Source organism: Cotesia typhae, unplaced genomic scaffold (genome assembly GCF_013202065.1).
Source record: "Cotesia typhae breed Kobodo isofemale line unplaced genomic scaffold, CoteBio_Ctyphae contig_44, whole genome shotgun sequence".
Lineage (NCBI taxonomy): Eukaryota > Metazoa > Arthropoda > Insecta > Hymenoptera > Braconidae > Cotesia > Cotesia typhae.
The window spans coordinates 6,228,537-6,245,844 of NW_027423753.1; the positions used below are offsets into that span (position 1 = coordinate 6,228,537).

General features: G+C 29.6%; 3 protein-coding genes across 4 annotated transcripts in view; 1 reads left to right on the forward strand and 2 right to left on the reverse strand.

Annotated features, from left to right (window-relative positions):
* LOC141529128 (uncharacterized) overlaps window positions 1-8,682 on the forward strand; it is a 43,837-nt gene extending 35,155 nt beyond the window's left edge. Inside the window, exon 9 of the mRNA XM_074245557.1 lies at window positions 6,012-8,682. Coding sequence (XP_074101658.1) covers window positions 6,012-6,034 — 23 coding nt within the window. The 3' untranslated portion in view covers window positions 6,035-8,682. The remainder of the gene's footprint in view (window positions 1-6,011) is intronic.
* Window positions 1,758-3,511, reverse strand: LOC141528603 (uncharacterized). Of its 2 annotated transcripts, XM_074244744.1 has the most exons (3): window positions 2,905-3,206; window positions 2,134-2,307; window positions 1,759-2,064 (listed from the first exon to the last, which is right to left on the reverse strand). In XM_074244744.1, exons 1-3 carry the CDS (start codon window positions 2,962-2,964, stop codon window positions 1,888-1,890), a joined length of 411 nt encoding a protein of 136 aa, XP_074100845.1. In that variant the 5' UTR covers window positions 2,965-3,206; the 3' UTR covers window positions 1,759-1,887. The 2 variants fall into 2 exon arrangements, 1 of the variants encoding a protein (XP_074100845.1); XR_012479406.1 differs by lacking the exon at window positions 2,905-3,206 and adding an exon at window positions 3,252-3,511 and having other exon boundaries at window positions 1,758-2,307.
* LOC141529129 (phosphoenolpyruvate carboxykinase [GTP]) lies at window positions 8,347-14,004 on the reverse strand. Its single transcript, XM_074245558.1, has 7 exons — window positions 13,946-14,004; window positions 13,531-13,830; window positions 11,190-11,441; window positions 10,939-11,123; window positions 9,833-10,227; window positions 9,131-9,745; window positions 8,347-9,049 (listed from the first exon to the last, which is right to left on the reverse strand). Exons 1-7 carry the CDS (start codon window positions 13,987-13,989, stop codon window positions 8,591-8,593), a joined length of 2,250 nt encoding a protein of 749 aa, XP_074101659.1. The 5' UTR covers window positions 13,990-14,004; the 3' UTR covers window positions 8,347-8,590.
* Between the last annotated feature and the right edge of the window lie 3,304 nt (window positions 14,005-17,308).

Consider the following 17,308-nt stretch of genomic DNA (forward strand, 5'->3'; position numbering starts at 1 on the left):
CCGCAAAGCGGAGGACCTTCCCGTTATAATTAAGAGCTTATACTTGGAGAGAATTCTTTTTAGGTGTCTACGAACCTATTTTTCAGAGTATAAAGTCAAAAATAAATTATTCGATTTTTTTGACCCACCCTAATAGTTAAGGCATATGAGATTGAAAAACTTGTGTGATGTTGACAAGTTGAGAGGTCAAGCAGAACCTCCAACCGTTTGTGCTTTATGCGATGTGCGAAATAAGTAAGCAATGATTCTAACATAAGTTTTATTCCAATCTATTAACTAAGCCATCTGCAAATTTTGACAATAATATTAATATTTAATTAATCGTCGACTACGGTAAGTAGAAGTACCAATACCGAATATGAACTTTTTATAGCCTGTAAAAAATTATTTTAGTAGATAGCCAGAAATGATGAATTATGCTGAACAAATTATCATACAGAAATAAATGTTTGCAGAGATAAAGGAACCAGGCCCATTGCCCGGAGGTCTAGCGATCGCAGTGATAGAATCATAGATGTAGTTACGGAATTGCTGATACCTCGTTTAAATTCATTTTCCCATCCGCACATCCATTGATGATAAGTCAGTGCATCTGCCTAATGAATCATAAATATGTAGTTTTTTTTACTAAATCGTTGAATTTAAATGATAATTAAGGTAAAGGGCCCTATTATGAGACAGATTCTAAGGTAGGTGGGACATTCTCACTGCTTAGAAAAGTATTTAAGAGAAAAATACCATTTGGATGGTATTATATTATTTCTCTGTCATTATTAGACAGCTATTATGTATTTAAACTCAATTTTATCTAACAAATAAATAAAAATAAACCATTTTTTCTAACAACCTTTATGATCCCTTTTATGAGACAGTTTTAAGACATATGACCCCAATGTCTCATGAAAGAGGTCCCTATTTATGAGACAGCTGAAAAATAAGTAAAGCGATATCTATATGATTTTTTTTTTTATTAATATGAGATCATTTTTCACAATTATCAAAGAAATTAGATAAATTGTTACAAAATAACAATTCAATAGTCACATAATAAATAATTTATTTCTCTTCTTTTAATTTTTTCTGAATTTCCTTTACTTTTTCCTGGAGCTTTTTTTTCGTCTTGTAATTCTTTCCGTTTTAGTTTTTATCTTGCTGCTGTTTCTTAATTTTTCTTTTTCCAATTCAGACTGATACCATTCGTCAGATGTTCCAACAGAAGGTAATTTTGATTTACCCGACTTTTCAACTCTACACCTTTTTTTTTTTTCGGTAAATATTCGACAGGTAATGTAAATATTTCTTTGAATGGCTTTTTAGGCGAATTATCTAAAACTAAAAATCGCGAAAATTTTATTAAATACCTTTTTGATACATAATTATAATCTAAAAAAAAATTTCACATTACCTTTTTGTCTGCTTTTGGAGAATTTTTTTCACGCTTGAACTTTGTCGATCGATTGATTTACAAATGTTTTCTTGATTATTTTCAAGTCCTGAAAGTTTATGATTTTTATTAATAAAATCAAAATAATACGTGAAATGTATTATTTTGAAATGTATGTACCTTGCTGATAATCCTGGTTATATGAACATTTGTCTATAAGGAGTGATTGTACGTCAATAGGATCACTTTGATTTTGTAATAGTAAATTGTTATCAGAAGCAACTCCTGAATTTGCAGCGATCGGAGAATGTTTGCTAAGTGTGTCTGGCATGGGATTAGTGCTAACTAATGATTCTTGATCAATATAAAATTCTAAAAAAAGTTGTACGTATAAAATTTCAAAAAATCAATAGTAAAAATAAATTAATTGTAAATGAAGTAAAAAATAGTTCGATTATACTTAAAGTTGATAATTGTAAAATAAGTTAATGTAATTATTTGTTTTAAATACCCGTTGAATTTTTGTAAATTTGTAACCAATAATCAAAAAAAGCTTTCTTCTCCACATCACCCGTCCATGATCCACTACTCGCTGCCGCATAAAAATCCAAAAGTAGTTCCTCTTGTAAATTTTTTTCAAACTCATGTAAAAATCTTTGTTCTTCTGTAACTTCATTGGCCTTAAAAATGTCATTATTTTCAAATTTTTGTTTTGATTTCTTCCCCTTATTTAAAACATTGTAATCTACCGCTTTAGAGTCAAATGGATAGAGCCCTGATCCTCGAAAACCACTCTGAACCACGTTCTCAGCATTAGGCATATTATCCAGAGTATACTGAAGAACAAGAGGAAAATTTTCTTTGGTTACTGATGTCTCACTCTGCTCATTTTTCCACTTAGGTACACATTTTCTCCACGATTCCTTAAATGGATGGAAATAGTATATTAAACACCGAGGGAAGTAAAGTAAGAAATGTCTCAGATCACATGTAATTGTTGGCCGAGTCGAAGCCGAGGTCAACAAACATGTGATCTGAGGCTTTCTTATTTACTTCCCGAGGAGTGTATGCTATTTTTTTGCTCGACGAAGGCAGAAAGTGGCAACTTCATTTAGCGCAGCGGGCCGAAAGTTGACGCTTTCTGCCCGTCGAGCAAAAAAACGATATATCCAGTGGTTGCATAATATGGGTGGAATTTGGCGGCAACATAATCAATTCGATCTTTTTTCTCGACAAAAATTTACTAATGGCAAGTTAAGATGGGTTGAATGGTTATCCATGTAAACTATTACTGGAAACTCCGTATTTTCTTTGACTAGCCAAGGATAGAATACGTTTGTTATATATTCATAAAAGGTTTCGGTTGTCATCCAGCCGTTGTCCGAAATTCCAATCCCCAACCATTTGGAGTATTCTCAATTATTTTTTTAGTACAGTTCTCTTATAAGAGTACAAGAGCATTGGAGGACCATGAATACCATCAGCTCTGTACATAAATAATACTGTTAAAGCTTCCTTACCACCGTCAACAACTTTGTAAACCGCACGAGTCCCCTTTGCTGCCAACACACTCTCAGCATCAGGACACAACTAATGCTACTTTCCTCACAATTAAATATTCGACTCGGAAGAATACTCAATAAATCTTTTTTTCTCTAAATATATTTTGTTGTTTGCAAACCAATCTTGAAGATCTTCTTGCGTTACTGCTGCTCGAGTCATACTCAATTTTTGGGGTTTTCGAATTGACAATTCGGGGTGCCTTCTTCTAAAGTTTTCGTACCAGTGTCGACTAGGACGATCGTCTTTGAATGGTGTTTTTTCTTAATTTTTTTGACATACTTTTGGATATTGTCCAATAACTCACTTTTGGTAACAGGCACTCCAATCTCTACTCGATGTAATATCCATGTAACAATCTGTTTTTCTTCATCATCACTCAAAACTATGCCTGGGCCAGTTTTACTTTTGGTTTCTCCTGGATCTAAATTTTTCTTTCTCCCCAAAGTTACAACCGGTACACCAAAGGCAACAGCAGCCTTTCTTAAAGACATTCCGGTATCTTTTATAGCTTTTAAAGCTTTTTCAACATTTTCTGTACTGTAATTCAATCGTTGACATTTTCTTTTTTTTGAATTTTTAATTACATTCTCAGACGTTACTACATATTTTTTGCAGGATTTGTTTTCTTTTTCAACTTCGATTGTGTTGATTTTTTAGCCATATTTTAAAAAAATTTTTATAAGTATTTGTTGTTATATAATCTGAAATATAAGAAAAATCAATATTTATAGTAATGTTTCGAATATTATACAAGTTAATTATAAAATTTAAGTACTTGAAATAATTAAAAATGAATTTTGTACATCAGCATGCTGTCAGAGTTTTAGGTTAGATTCATAATTTTTCACTAATAAATGTGACATACTTACTAAGAAATATTAAATTGAGTTTTTATACAATAATTAGGTTCTCAGTTATACATACACACCGTTTTTTTATAAATTATTAATTACTACTTATATTTATGACTGTTAAAACTCACTGTCTCACTAACTGGGACTATAAACAAAATCATATGTCCATGTTGCGCGAGACACCTAATAAAGTGTCTCATAAAACCGTACATGCAAGCAAATAACTGTACGTATTATGAGACACCCAAAATTAAATACTTTTGTTAAAAATAACTTAAAAATACTTATACTCACTCAATTTACAACTCTTTAGCTTTCAATTAATATGTAACACGTGAATAAAAGTCACAAAAACAATGTTTTTTACCAGGCTACAAAATTGGATACTCGTCGCTGTTTCACTCCTTTTAAAGGTCTGTAAGAGCGCAAATTTTAAGCCAAGCAATTTCAAATATTTTTTTAATTATATCTATTAAATTAATCATAAAATTAAAGGATCATCTTAGAAACTTAGTTAAATACCGATTTATTATAATTTTTATATTCAAGTTAACTCGATCTTTTTTTTTTATTTATCGCATAATTCAGTCCTGTATCATAAATATGGACACTGTCTCATAATAGGGCCCTTTACCTTACATAATACCAATTGATTTATGTAATACGTGCAAGGACGCGTTATAAATAGTGATAGAACATTAACTTTTGCTAACTATTTACTTATCACTACTATTCTACATTCGTAATTTTTTATTTTCATTGATTGAAATATTTCACAGGTTATCGTCGCAATTTTTATTGATAATTAATAGTTTGTCGTACATCTCATGTTTCAAGAGCAACTTGATTGATCGAGTTTACGGTCGGAGCAAATCTTAATTTCAGTAAATTAGTAACACATCACGAAATATTTTCTTTTTTATTTATAACTTTTTTTCAGAGGATTATTTGGCCTCAGCATTCTATTACAATTTTGGTACCAATGACAATATTAAAATTATATTTTAAATTATACTGAAAAATATATTGTTCTTATACTATTTATAATACTAGAATTCAAATTTGCGCGCGCAAGCGCGCGCCTTACTATAGCGTTTGCATATATTTTCATGCTCATGATATATTCGACCAATCACGTTACGAATAGTTTGATGCCACATACATTTCATCTCAATTTTATATAAGGATAGTGTTGATTATAATATGTACGATATATTAATCATATATAGCTGAGAGTATAATTGAAATATATGTTATGAGTATAACATCAATGCATAATACTTCATATATCATTATTGTATATATTAAGCGGCAAAATTTTGCATATGGGTCCTTATATAAGCACATATATTTTTATATATGTAAAATATAATTTTTTGTATATGATAAACGATATATAGCTTTTTCATGTGGGATGAAAACATACAAGCGAACATATTAAAATTGTTCATATACGCTTTTATCAAAAGTGAATATGAAATAAATATATATGTACGAGAGAATACACATTTTTATATGCTTTTATAGATATACTTTCCAAAGTGGTAATGAAACAAATGATATAAATACTTTACTTCACGAGTTATTCTTGTAACATTTGTTGTCAAAGCTGCGTAACTCAGAGATATACAAAAAATCAATATACCATAGTCAAAATAAAGTGCAATTGTGCTTTTGTCGTCGCTTACGATGAAAGATAAAATCATGAAGTATAAATTATATGTTGTAGTTGGAACAAAGTAAATTGTCAGCACTAAAATTGGAATAGCATAGAAATCGGCAATCTGATTGCTAATTTCACACAAATTTATAAAGTCGAAATTGATGTTGTAAATATCTTTGATGAGAGAGTCGTCATATAGAATTTTAGTAACAAATGATACTTTAATTTTATTCTTCGAACTAAGGTTCCCGATCTTAAGGATTGTTTTGTTTATACTTTTAAAAAATTGAACAATAATACTCAGAAATATTGTGTATTGCGCGAAAACAGAAGTACCTACAATGAACGGTACTGCCCACATTATGACGGTATACTTTGAGTCGACGATAATTTCAAGGGTAGCTATACTAAAGCACAGAGCAAAATTACAAAAGCCGAATATATAAACAAAACTATCATTTTCTAATGTATATTTTCGACACTTTTTTAAACTATTGTTCACGTCATATAGTCTGTTAAGGATGGTCACAATTGTTTTTTGTTGCAGAACATAAATCAACCACACAGTGAGAACGATGAAAATTCCAGACATCAGAAGAATTTTGTCTATGATTTTAACCATGGCTGATTCTACATGATTTTGATCCAACAATTTCAGTACAAGAATCGTACTGAAAAATTCGTATTGAAATATTATACAGTACTCCACATTTTGAAAGTTCATGTGGATAAAATGGCTGGTTGTGAAAAAATCTACTGTCAAAAATTTTGCAGACATGGACTTCCCAAGGCGCTAATCCGATTAACTTTAAAAATAAAGTATATAAATAAAAAAGAGTGTATTTAAATTTCAAAAGTAAGTTAAAGGATCTTTTATAATTTCTACGATTGAACAAAGCGTTTTGTTGCATGATGATTACATAAAATTACACGATCATAAAAATAATCAAACTTCTATATGCACATTCAAACTGACCTAAATAATTTATTTAGTTTAATTTAATCAATAAAATTGCATGTGGGGATTAATATTAATTATGATAATTAATAAAGACCTTTTGAATTTTTAATGCGGTTATTTTCTTTTTAATACAATTCCAGTAAGCATTGTATTTATTATCATAGTTTATGATCTTGAATGAATTAATAATTACGAATCATAGTGATGAATGATGATATTTTATCGTGATACTTAGTCATTCAAGAGAGCAATTTAGAAAAATTCTAGGCTGTTGTGATCAGGAAAATAATTGTTGAATCTTTGAATTTAAAATGTAAATTACATCATTTAGTGATTCGAATTCAGTCCTTTGTTGTCCAATTGGTAACTTGACTTGTTATATAGTGTGCAGATTCAGTTCGTATGATAAAGAACTTTTCATTAATTTATACTTCATGAAGATTTTATCAATGATGATAGCACTGGATACTAAAAACTAAAAGCATACTAAAAATATCGTATGATATCTTATTTATATATTTTATCAATGTAAAAAGTAAAACCAACAGAAAAGCTATAAGGTTATAAGATTTCCTATACACGGCATACATTAGGGTTAGTTCAAAAAGTGACGTCTTTCACTAGATCAAATTTTAACTTGGTTCTGTGGCTTGGTTCTATGGTCTTATTCTATTTTATAATTTACGACTTCTTGAAAATACTTAACGAAAATGAATAATATGTAACTAACAAACCCTTGAAGAACATTTAACAAATGGCTTTTCCTTCATTAGTTTTTACAAAGATTTAATTGTCGAGTAAGACGAGCAAGCTTGTTTGAGTATACTTTTTATAGTTCTGAGAAATGTTGACAAAGTTAGTTTGTTCATTGTTTGTTTAAGGAAAATACTATACTTTAATTTATGTATTACAACAATTTTGTATATAAAATAATATGTATTATTTATAATTTATTATAAGTTAAATTAAATCATTCAAATTATAGTGAATTTGCCGAATAATACATAAGACGATACATATTATATCATCGGATATAACAATCTCATACTATAATTTTCAGATAACCTAGTGCCGCGAATTAAAGATAACTTGACGAAAAGTATAGGTTGGCAATAAGTGTTAATCTACAACTTATCGTACAGTTATGGTCAAGTTAGCTTCAACGATCTGTACTGAAACAATTGCCATTAAGTTGATCGAAATTTTCTATCCAAGTTTACCATAAGCATATAGATAACTTGTTTTTAAATATCGGCACTACCTTATTGTCAACTTGGATATGAGGATGGGCATTTGTGAACTTGACGTTAACTTAACGATAACTTGTCGCTAACTTATCCTGCAATCACTTAACTACAAGAACTTATAGTATGAGGAGGCTATCAGGGCAGACAGTTCATCGGTAAGTTGGTAATTCCGTACTTTTACTTGCCAATTGTGATATCGAATAACTGATGCGTACCCAGTTAGGACGAGTTGAATATCAACTAGTTGACGTGGAATGTTTTTCGTCAATTTTACGTTAACTACGTCAATTTTTGCATTTGCAACAGTTTCACAGAACTTGACTTTAACTTACCCATCAAGTTAGCGTAAACCTACTGTCAGAATTGACCAAAAAATTCGCTCAAAGTTGACGCGAAGTTTGCAAAAAGTTGACGTTAACTTGACGTAAACTAGTTATAAGTACAGCTGTTGCCTTACTGTTAGTTTAAACTTTACATCCAATTCCGGCCGCGGGCTTACGTGAACTTAATTTCATTTGTGCTAACTGGGTATATATAAATTTTTCAAGTAATAATACATAATTTATTTTATCTGCAAAAATTCCGTTATTCTTTCATAGTATGGAAATCCAATAATTGGTTTATATCATAACAGAATTAAAAGAAAAAAATAATAAATTCATAACAATGTGTCATTGGTTTAAAAAGTTGTAAAAACTGTATTAATTAAAAATTAAAACATTTTCAAAAAAATACAATATCTTATGTCAAAAAAATCACACCCTAAAACATTGCTCCAATAAAATTATCCATCATTTAGTAATACTATTTACAAAATATACATGAAGAAAAAATTTTTTCAGAATTGCGTGGAATGTGCTTATACAAGTCTATAAAATATACCAAAAAAAAAAAAAAACCCAAATTAAAAAAAATATTTTAGTGAAGTTTCGCAACATTCTTTTCAAGATTACTCAATTCCGTAGAAATAGCCACCGGAAGATCTTTACCCACTTGAGCGTCAAAATATTCTCTCAGTTCTTCGACTTCTTTTTCCCAAAAATCTTTGGGTAATTTGAACAACTCCTCCAAATCGATGTCTTTCAAACCTTCGGTATTAAGTGTTCCATCTTTTGGAATGAAGCCGATGGCTGTATCACAAGCAATATCTTCGCCTTCTACTCGACGCAAGATCCAATCAAGAACTCGAGAATTTTCACCAAAGCCTGGCCATAAGAATCGTTTGCTTGCATCTTTTCTAAACCAATTGACATGGAAGATATCCGGCAGCTTGGCGTCTTTTACCTGTTCCATACTAAGCCAATGTTGGAGATAGTGTCCAAAATTGTAGCCAAAGAAAGGTCGCATAGCGAATGGATCGTGCATTATAACTTTAGCCTGTAAGATGAAACAAATAAGATAATCATTCATCATTTCATTATTACAAAATTTGATTAGATCATTAGAATCAAAACTTACTTTATGTTCAGCAGCTGCAGTAGCTTCAGATCTCATAGACGCTCCAATAAAGACGCCATGTTGCCAATCCCGTGCTTGATAAACAAGTGGAACACCTTCAGGTCTGCGTCCTCCAAAAAGAATGGCGTCGATGGGGACCCCTTCAGGATCTTCCCAAGCTGGATCTATAATCGGGCATTGATTTGCTGGTGTACAGAACCGAGAGTTTGGATGAGCGGCCGGAGTTTTTGAGTCACGGGACCACGGATTTCCATGCCAATCAGTGATTCCAATATCCTTGTCAATTTCATTTTCCAGCCCTTCCCAGAAAACTCCACCATCACTGGTCCGAGCCACATTGGTGAATAATGTGTTCTTGAAGATAGTCTTCATCGCGTTTGGATTGGTGGCACTTGCTGTACCAGGAGCGACTCCGAAAAATCCGTTCTCAGGGTTGATAGCCCGTAAGCGTCCTTGTTTATCGAACCTCATCCAAGCAATATCATCCCCAACACACTCTATTTTGTAACCTGGCAAGGTCGGCTGCATCATTGCGAGATTCGTTTTTCCGCAGGCACTTGGGAACGCTGCAGCAATGTATCGCTTCACGCCTTTTGGATTTGTAATTCCTAAAATCTAGATTTGCATCAAGGTTGACATTAGAACAATATAATACTAATGGAATATTAAAACTATTTATGGATTTAGGAAGCAATTACATACCAGCATATGTTCGGCAAGCCAGCCCTCTTTTTTAGCAATCGTGGAGCCGATTCTGAGAGCAAAGCATTTTTTTCCCAACAAAGAGTTGCCTCCGTACCCGCTTCCATAGGAAACAATTTCATTTTTGGCTGGCTTGTGTAGAATTATCGTTCTTTCGGGATCGCAGGGCCAGGAAGCCTTTATTTCGACTTTTGAATCGGCACTAGGTACCCCCACGGAATGCAAACATTTAACAAAGTCGCTCTTGTCAAGAACATCAAGGACTTGGGAACCCATGCGAGTCATTATTCTCATCGAGCAAACAACGTACGGTGAGTCAGTGATTTCTATTCCTATTTTGGAAAGTGGTGACCCAACTGGCCCCATGCTGAATGGAATTACGTACATAGTACGGCCTAGACAAAAGAATATATAGTTATTATCGAGAGTTAATCATGAGTCGTGCGCTGTTAAAAATATGAAATTGGTTTAAAAATAAAATTGAAAACCAAGAAAATCATTTTGACGAATTTTATTTTTTTGAATCAAGCACAAAAGTTCTTGAACTAAAAAAGTTTTGATAATTGTTTAAAAAACGTTTTAAAAGTTATAAAAAAGCTATTAACGTTATAAAAAAAGTTTTATTTTAACCAAAAATCATTAATCAAATTTGTCGATATGAATCGATCGTCTTCTAGTTTGTTTTCATGATTTTTTTAAAAACTTATTGTTACATTTTTTTTTTAATGAATTACTGAAAAAAATGAACGGTCAAAAATATTTTAAATATGGTTAAAAGGTAGATTTGTATAGATAGATCTCGATGAAATAAAACTAAAAGTAAAAATAAAATTTTTCAATATATTGCTTAGTTTAAATACCATTGAAAAATGGAAATGTTCTGTCTTTATCTAAATATTTTTGAAATAAAAAAAAAAAAATAAAAAAACAGACGTGAAACTTTTACTATAAAAAATCCGAAAAACACGATTTTGTTTTTTTTTTTTTTTTTTTGTAAAAAATCCGAAAAATAACTCGACTTGGGACGGAGCCTTGTGGCATCGTAAAAACCGTCGTCTTGCCGAAAGTTCTTTCGGCAATATTTATACATATCTTAGAGTTCTAACCTTTCATACAATTTGGAAATCGTTGATTAACAGCATCATCCATATCATTAGGACTAACCCAATTTCCAAGGGTTCCCGTGACTCCTTCCCTGGGAGTCGGAATCGTTTCGTTTTTCGTTTCAGTGCTGATAAACGTGCGACTTTCTACACGAGCAACATCTGCTGGATTTGTTTGCGCCAACCAACTAAAAAACGAGGTTATTGAAAGAAGCAATTGAAAATGATTAGAAATTGAATTTTTGGTTACACACCAGTTTTCGTATTTCGCCAGAGGTTCAATAGATCCATTGGCTTGCAGCAACTTGAGCATCATTTCGTTTTCTTGATCGCTACCGTTGCAGATGTAGATAACGTCAGGCTTACAAAGTTTGGTGCATTCGTCAATATAAGCCAGAACTTTTGGTGCGAGAGGTAGTGTTAACTGGGAGATAATTGGCACACCCGATATTTTATTATTTGAGCTCTTACTTTCAGTCACTTGAGTTGCCATCAGGCTTGTTACTCTAAAACAAAATATTGTCAACATTAAAGCTGTTATTTAAAAAAAAAACAAAAAAAAAAAAAAGAGTGAAAGCTAACATTGTATTACGAAGTTATCTAACATTAAACTAAATAAAAGCCCCAATTTTTGACAGGGATCTGAATATTGACACCCTAAATTATTTTCAAATATATTTAATTATCTGTAATAAGAATAATTATCATGTAAATTTTTATTAAATTCTAATTAATTAAAAAATTGAAAAAATTACTGTCAGTTCAAAATATTAAATATTAATTATAAAAAAAAAAAAAAAAAAAAAAATAAAGTTAGCACCAGTTCATCAAACCAGCTTACGAGCGTCTATTTTTTTAACAACTTTGGTTAGGAAAGCATTTTTTTTAAATGCCGAGTTTAAATTCATTTCTTCATCTAATAATATGATCTTTTTTTTTTAATTAACGATATAGAAAAATGTAGAAAATTGAATAATCGATAATAATTGTAAGCTTTATAATATTTAAATAATGGGTGTCAATAACTAGTTGATAATTTTCAAGTTGAACCTCATTTACAAAAATTTACTGTAAGAACTTAAACTCTTCTGATTCAATAAATTATTTTTAAATTAATTTTTATATTTTTAAAAATAATTAATCATATGAAAATTGTCATTGATAAACTTTAATAAAATTGAATACTTAATAGTAAATTTCTATAAATATGAATAAGTAGATGTTTCGACGCATGCGCAATATAGGTGTCAATGATTGGGGTGAAGGTATAATAATTAGATCAATCAGTTTTTTAACCTGCCAATAATTGGTGTATCCGAATAATCTATTTAATTATTTAAAATTAATTAGTAAATATCACTGATTATCATTTTAAAAATAGAAATTGATTAGTAAAAACATTACTTTAGATATTACCACAAACAAAATTCAATGATATTGATATTTGACTGCTTAAAAAAAAATAAAATCATAACTTTGTCTCTAATAGTGTCAATAATAGGGGCTTTTACTTTACCGTTTTTTTTTTTTTACTGATTATTCGGTTAACAGTTTAGTGCCTTTTTCATGAAAAAAACAGCATCTATCGGCTATTCTCGACATGTCAACTTTTAAGTTAACAAAAATATAATCGTTTTAATTTGTAATTCGAAAAACTTACAGAAATCAATTACTGTGGCATTGAATAATTATAACATGCGCATAATACTCAAAATAAATATACGGATTTTGTATTACAATTTGAAAAGTCTGATCAAACAGTACTGGTATCATTTTTATAAGTATTCAAGTACTGGGTACTTTACCTTATGACAAGTGAATTTAAAATCGTTAATTGCAGTAGAACTAGATTATAGAACTGGTCTATTAAACTTTCTTGAGTAATGACTAAAACTAAAAAGAGACTGAACTGGATTTTAGCTCCCGTTTATTCTATCGGTTAAGAGAAAGTCAAATAGCTTTATTCTATGAATAAACTTGAAAATTTCAAAGTCAATGTAAAATATTTGGCTAAATTTTATTTTCTGTGTATTGATTAATATTACACAAACACGAAAAATAAACTCGACTGAACAAAAAAAAGTGTTTGACTAAAGAAAAAATTTGAAGAATTTCCTTGTCTTTAATTAAGTAGAAAAATTTTTAAACTAGATTAAATTTAATTATTTAAAAAAAATTTTTTGAAGGAATAGTATATTACACACCGAGGGAAGTAAAGTAAGAAATGTCTCAGATCACATGTTTGTTGACCTCGGCTTCGCCTCGGCCAACAATTACATGTGATCTGAGACATTTCTTACTTTACTTCCCTCGGTGTGTAATATACTATTGCTCAATTCGAGACTACAAAAAAAAAATTCACTTAAATCAATAAAATAAATGAAGAAGATTGAAATAGTTGGAGTCTAAGCAAAATTTTCTTTTGCCCAAAAATAGTTTTTCAGTCAAAAATAGATTTTTTTGTAGAAAAAAATTTTTAAGCTGTTTTTTTGATTAAAAATTTTTTTTTCTAAGTCAACTTTTCTTTTTTTTTTTTTTATGCACTTAGTTCATGATTATATAATTGATTAGTAAAAGTGAAGTAAAATTACTTACTGAGGGTAAAATTTATCCACGCAGTAAGGCATCTTGTATAATTTGTTAGATTTAACAAAAACACGATAAGTGAAAGTGGAAAATTTTGATGATTTGATTACAGGTTTTCCAACAGTGAAATTTGTAATCCGTAGAAACTTATGATATTCCACAGAATTGTTATGTAGAGTAGAAAAAGTACGTGTTAACTTGTCAGGTTCTAGCAGACATCTAGTTCCTTTGATAATGATTGATTGTCTGGCAACATTCCACCCGTGTGTCGTCATCTTAGCAATCGTTTTCTGGCCTTTTATATGCTTTCTGATGAAACAATTTAAATGATCGGAGTCCAAAGGTCGTGGGGTTTCTCTTGTGTACTAACGTTTTCCGGAAATTTACAAATAAAACTTGTTGTTTTTTTTTTTTTTGTACTTACTCACGTCCAGCAACAGCTGAGTGAGGATGTTGATTGTTGATCATTGATCATTGATTCAATCCAGTATTACATCATTCTCATGAGCGCACTTTAGTTGTATTGGTGATCTGATCTGATCCGAACAAAACATCAAAAGTAAACAAACAAACTATTTTTGTTATAAATGGAAGATTTTAATGGGACACTGGGTGATCTCTAAGTAAAAGTGGCTATCTTATAAAGGTTTAATCAACTGCGAAGTTGTAAATAAGTTGTGACTGCATGCCCCGGTTTTATACGAAAGCCGTTGGTCCCCTTGTGCTCTTTTATTTTTACAAGCATCCCGAACCACACTGCACCGACGATGTTGCATCCACTTGCTTCGATATCTTGTCGCAAAGCTCTCTCTTTATTTAATACACTTGATAAAATGAAAACTTGTCGCTGTTGTTCATTATACTTATAATTAGTAACAATCATTATGGCCAAGTTTAAAAATAAATTTTTGTTATTGTTGCATTAATTTGCTTATTATTCGTTCGAACAATGGCTGCAACGAAAATTTCCTTACAAATCGAGATAATCATTCAATGTTTTTTTTAATTTTTCAGAATGATAAAAATAAGACAGAAAGTATGATTATGATTAATATACTGATTTTTTCACGCACGTAAGGAGCTAATAAAAAATATTTTTTATTCAGATTTGTTGTATCAAGAAAATTAAAAAAAAATATGGTTATTGTTTTTGTCTATTTATTATTTTAACGATAAAAAATATTTTTCTATTTAATCAAGTGGATAACATATTTTGAATCGTGAATACAATGTTCGTTGGTTAAAAATATATTTTGCTAATCGAAATAAATGTATCGAGTAAATTATAGAAACTACGTAATGATTGCGTATCAAAATATTGTATCATTATTTGAAGTGTTTATTAAAGATCAAATGTAAAAATTTATTAGTGCAGTTTTTAATTAACCGAAGACGTCATTAATTATTAATAGAAAAAAACAAAAAACGATAAAGAATGCTAATCATTTAAATTCAACCGTCAAGTGCTGTTTTCGAATAAAAATTTTGAATCAAAATTACTAATTAAATAAAAACTTTTATTTGTTGATCATTCAGATAATTTTTTAATTTAATTTATAGTCTTTAAGGATCTGACATGTAAATACAGTGAGGGTCATGCTGATATCTACGAATTCTATGTGAACGCTTAGGGGTTCATTGATTATATTCACCGAGTCCATAGTCCAATTAACGTCTAGAGTCTGAAACTGATAATTCTGATTTTTTATTTATTAATTTATTTGAGATAAAAATTTTTAGTGAAAGAAGACTCGATAATTACTGTATCAATCATTTTGTCATTATCTTCCAAGTTTTTTAAGACTGGAAATATTTGTGTAAGAAATTTAGTTTAAATTGTATATATTTACCGCGAAATATAACGACCTCTTTGTGTACAATGAGAGAATTTTTTGAATCGTAATATTTTGTTACTTATTTTATTGAATATTTGATAAATATAATTGTTAAAAATGTGATTTTGCGATTCTCGAGATAAAAGATAGTCATTTAATATTTTAGGTAGAACAGATTATTTTCAATAAAACCAACAAAATTTTTGATAACGTAAATTATAAATAGCATATATTAAATGATAAAATGATTTCATCAGCTTCAACTGGCTTTGAGAGATAATGAACAATTTTTTTTTAATTCATTCGAAACGATTTAATTGTACTTTATAGGGAAAAATTTTTCTTATTCGACCTAGTGTGATCTATGCTCATACATAATTTTTTGACCAAAGGTGAACTTTTATACACCAATATACTGAAATGTTTAAAATATTCGTTGAAGATTCACATAGATCGCCTGACATAGGCATATATGAACAGATCATGCCATATATAGCAAAATATGAAAATTAACAATGTATGGCCATACATGGGAAAAAAATTGTATTAAAAATTATAATAATAATAATGTCGTACTGCAGGACCAAACTTTCAATACGGTCACTTCAAGTAACCGTAGTGAAAGTCTGTTCCTGGATTATGATATTACTATTGTAATTTTTCCTACAATTTTTTCCAGTGTGTCAGAAAAACTTTTTACGTATTATAATTATGTAAATTATTACTTCTTAACTTCATAAAATTACTAAAAACTACTAATTGAGAAATTATAAAACAGTGATTTAATTATTAAATTATTCAATTACAATTAATTATTTATACTTAAAGTCACAAAATTTCTAAAACCTAAGTCTAAGTTTTGAAAAACTGAGAAATGATGAGTTTCCTAAAAAGGGAGCGATAAATGAATTTGTTTAAATTTGTAAAAAAAAAAAAAAACAATTAAATTCCAAAAACCATGGTAATTTTACTAAATGTATACTAATATCTATAGAGCCACATCACAAGATATCGAAGTTTCAAAAATTAATAGGAGTGCACATCATAATGAATTGATTTAAATCTTTTTGAATAATACTTAAAGGTATTTTTCGCAGTACTAATAATTGAAATATGCTTAGGTAGTAATTAAACGAAGAATATTACCTTTACTTGTAAACGAGTCAACAAAAAAAAAATATTATCATTTGGATGATGAAATATATACAGAAAATTATGTCTTTTGATTAAAAACTTTATAATGCCTGCACTAAGTTCACCCACAATAATTTCTTAACTTTGGATTATATCGATATAAGTTTGTAAGTTACCATATATAAACCAGTTTTAGCCAGTTCTTTATACTTTCCGATCAAGTTTGAATGTGTGTCGCAAAATTTTTGATAAGAGTTGTCATTAATATAAGTGAAGTAGGCAGGGAAGAGGGGTTAATTAAATCAGTGCACCTGAAAAATTGGTGAAAATAAAAAAACAAGTTATCCTTGCAGAATTACATTTTAATACATAATGCTCTGATTTACTCAAAATATGGAATTATTATAATTATTTATTTTTGAAAAATTGAAATTTTTGAGTGTAACTATGTAAATTTTCTTCCAATTCTTGACAAAAAATTTAGTATTGTTCGAATTTTTAAATGTAGTCATGAACTTTTGTTGTATATAGTGACTCCGCATTAGATATATTTAAAATTTTTAAAATAAAACTAAATTGTTATTCGTTGATTAATTTACATATTGAAAATGTTAAAGTGGATATCATACCACTTTATGCTATAAAAAATAAGTTATTACTTTTTTTTAATGTAACTCAAATAAAGACGATCAAAGAATTTTTTATCCTTTCAATCCCTTTGAGGAAAATCGATATATTTAGTCATCCGATATTAGAATTAATAATTATAAAATTATTTCTTATTGAAAAAAAGTAAGAGATCAAAAAAATGCTGATAA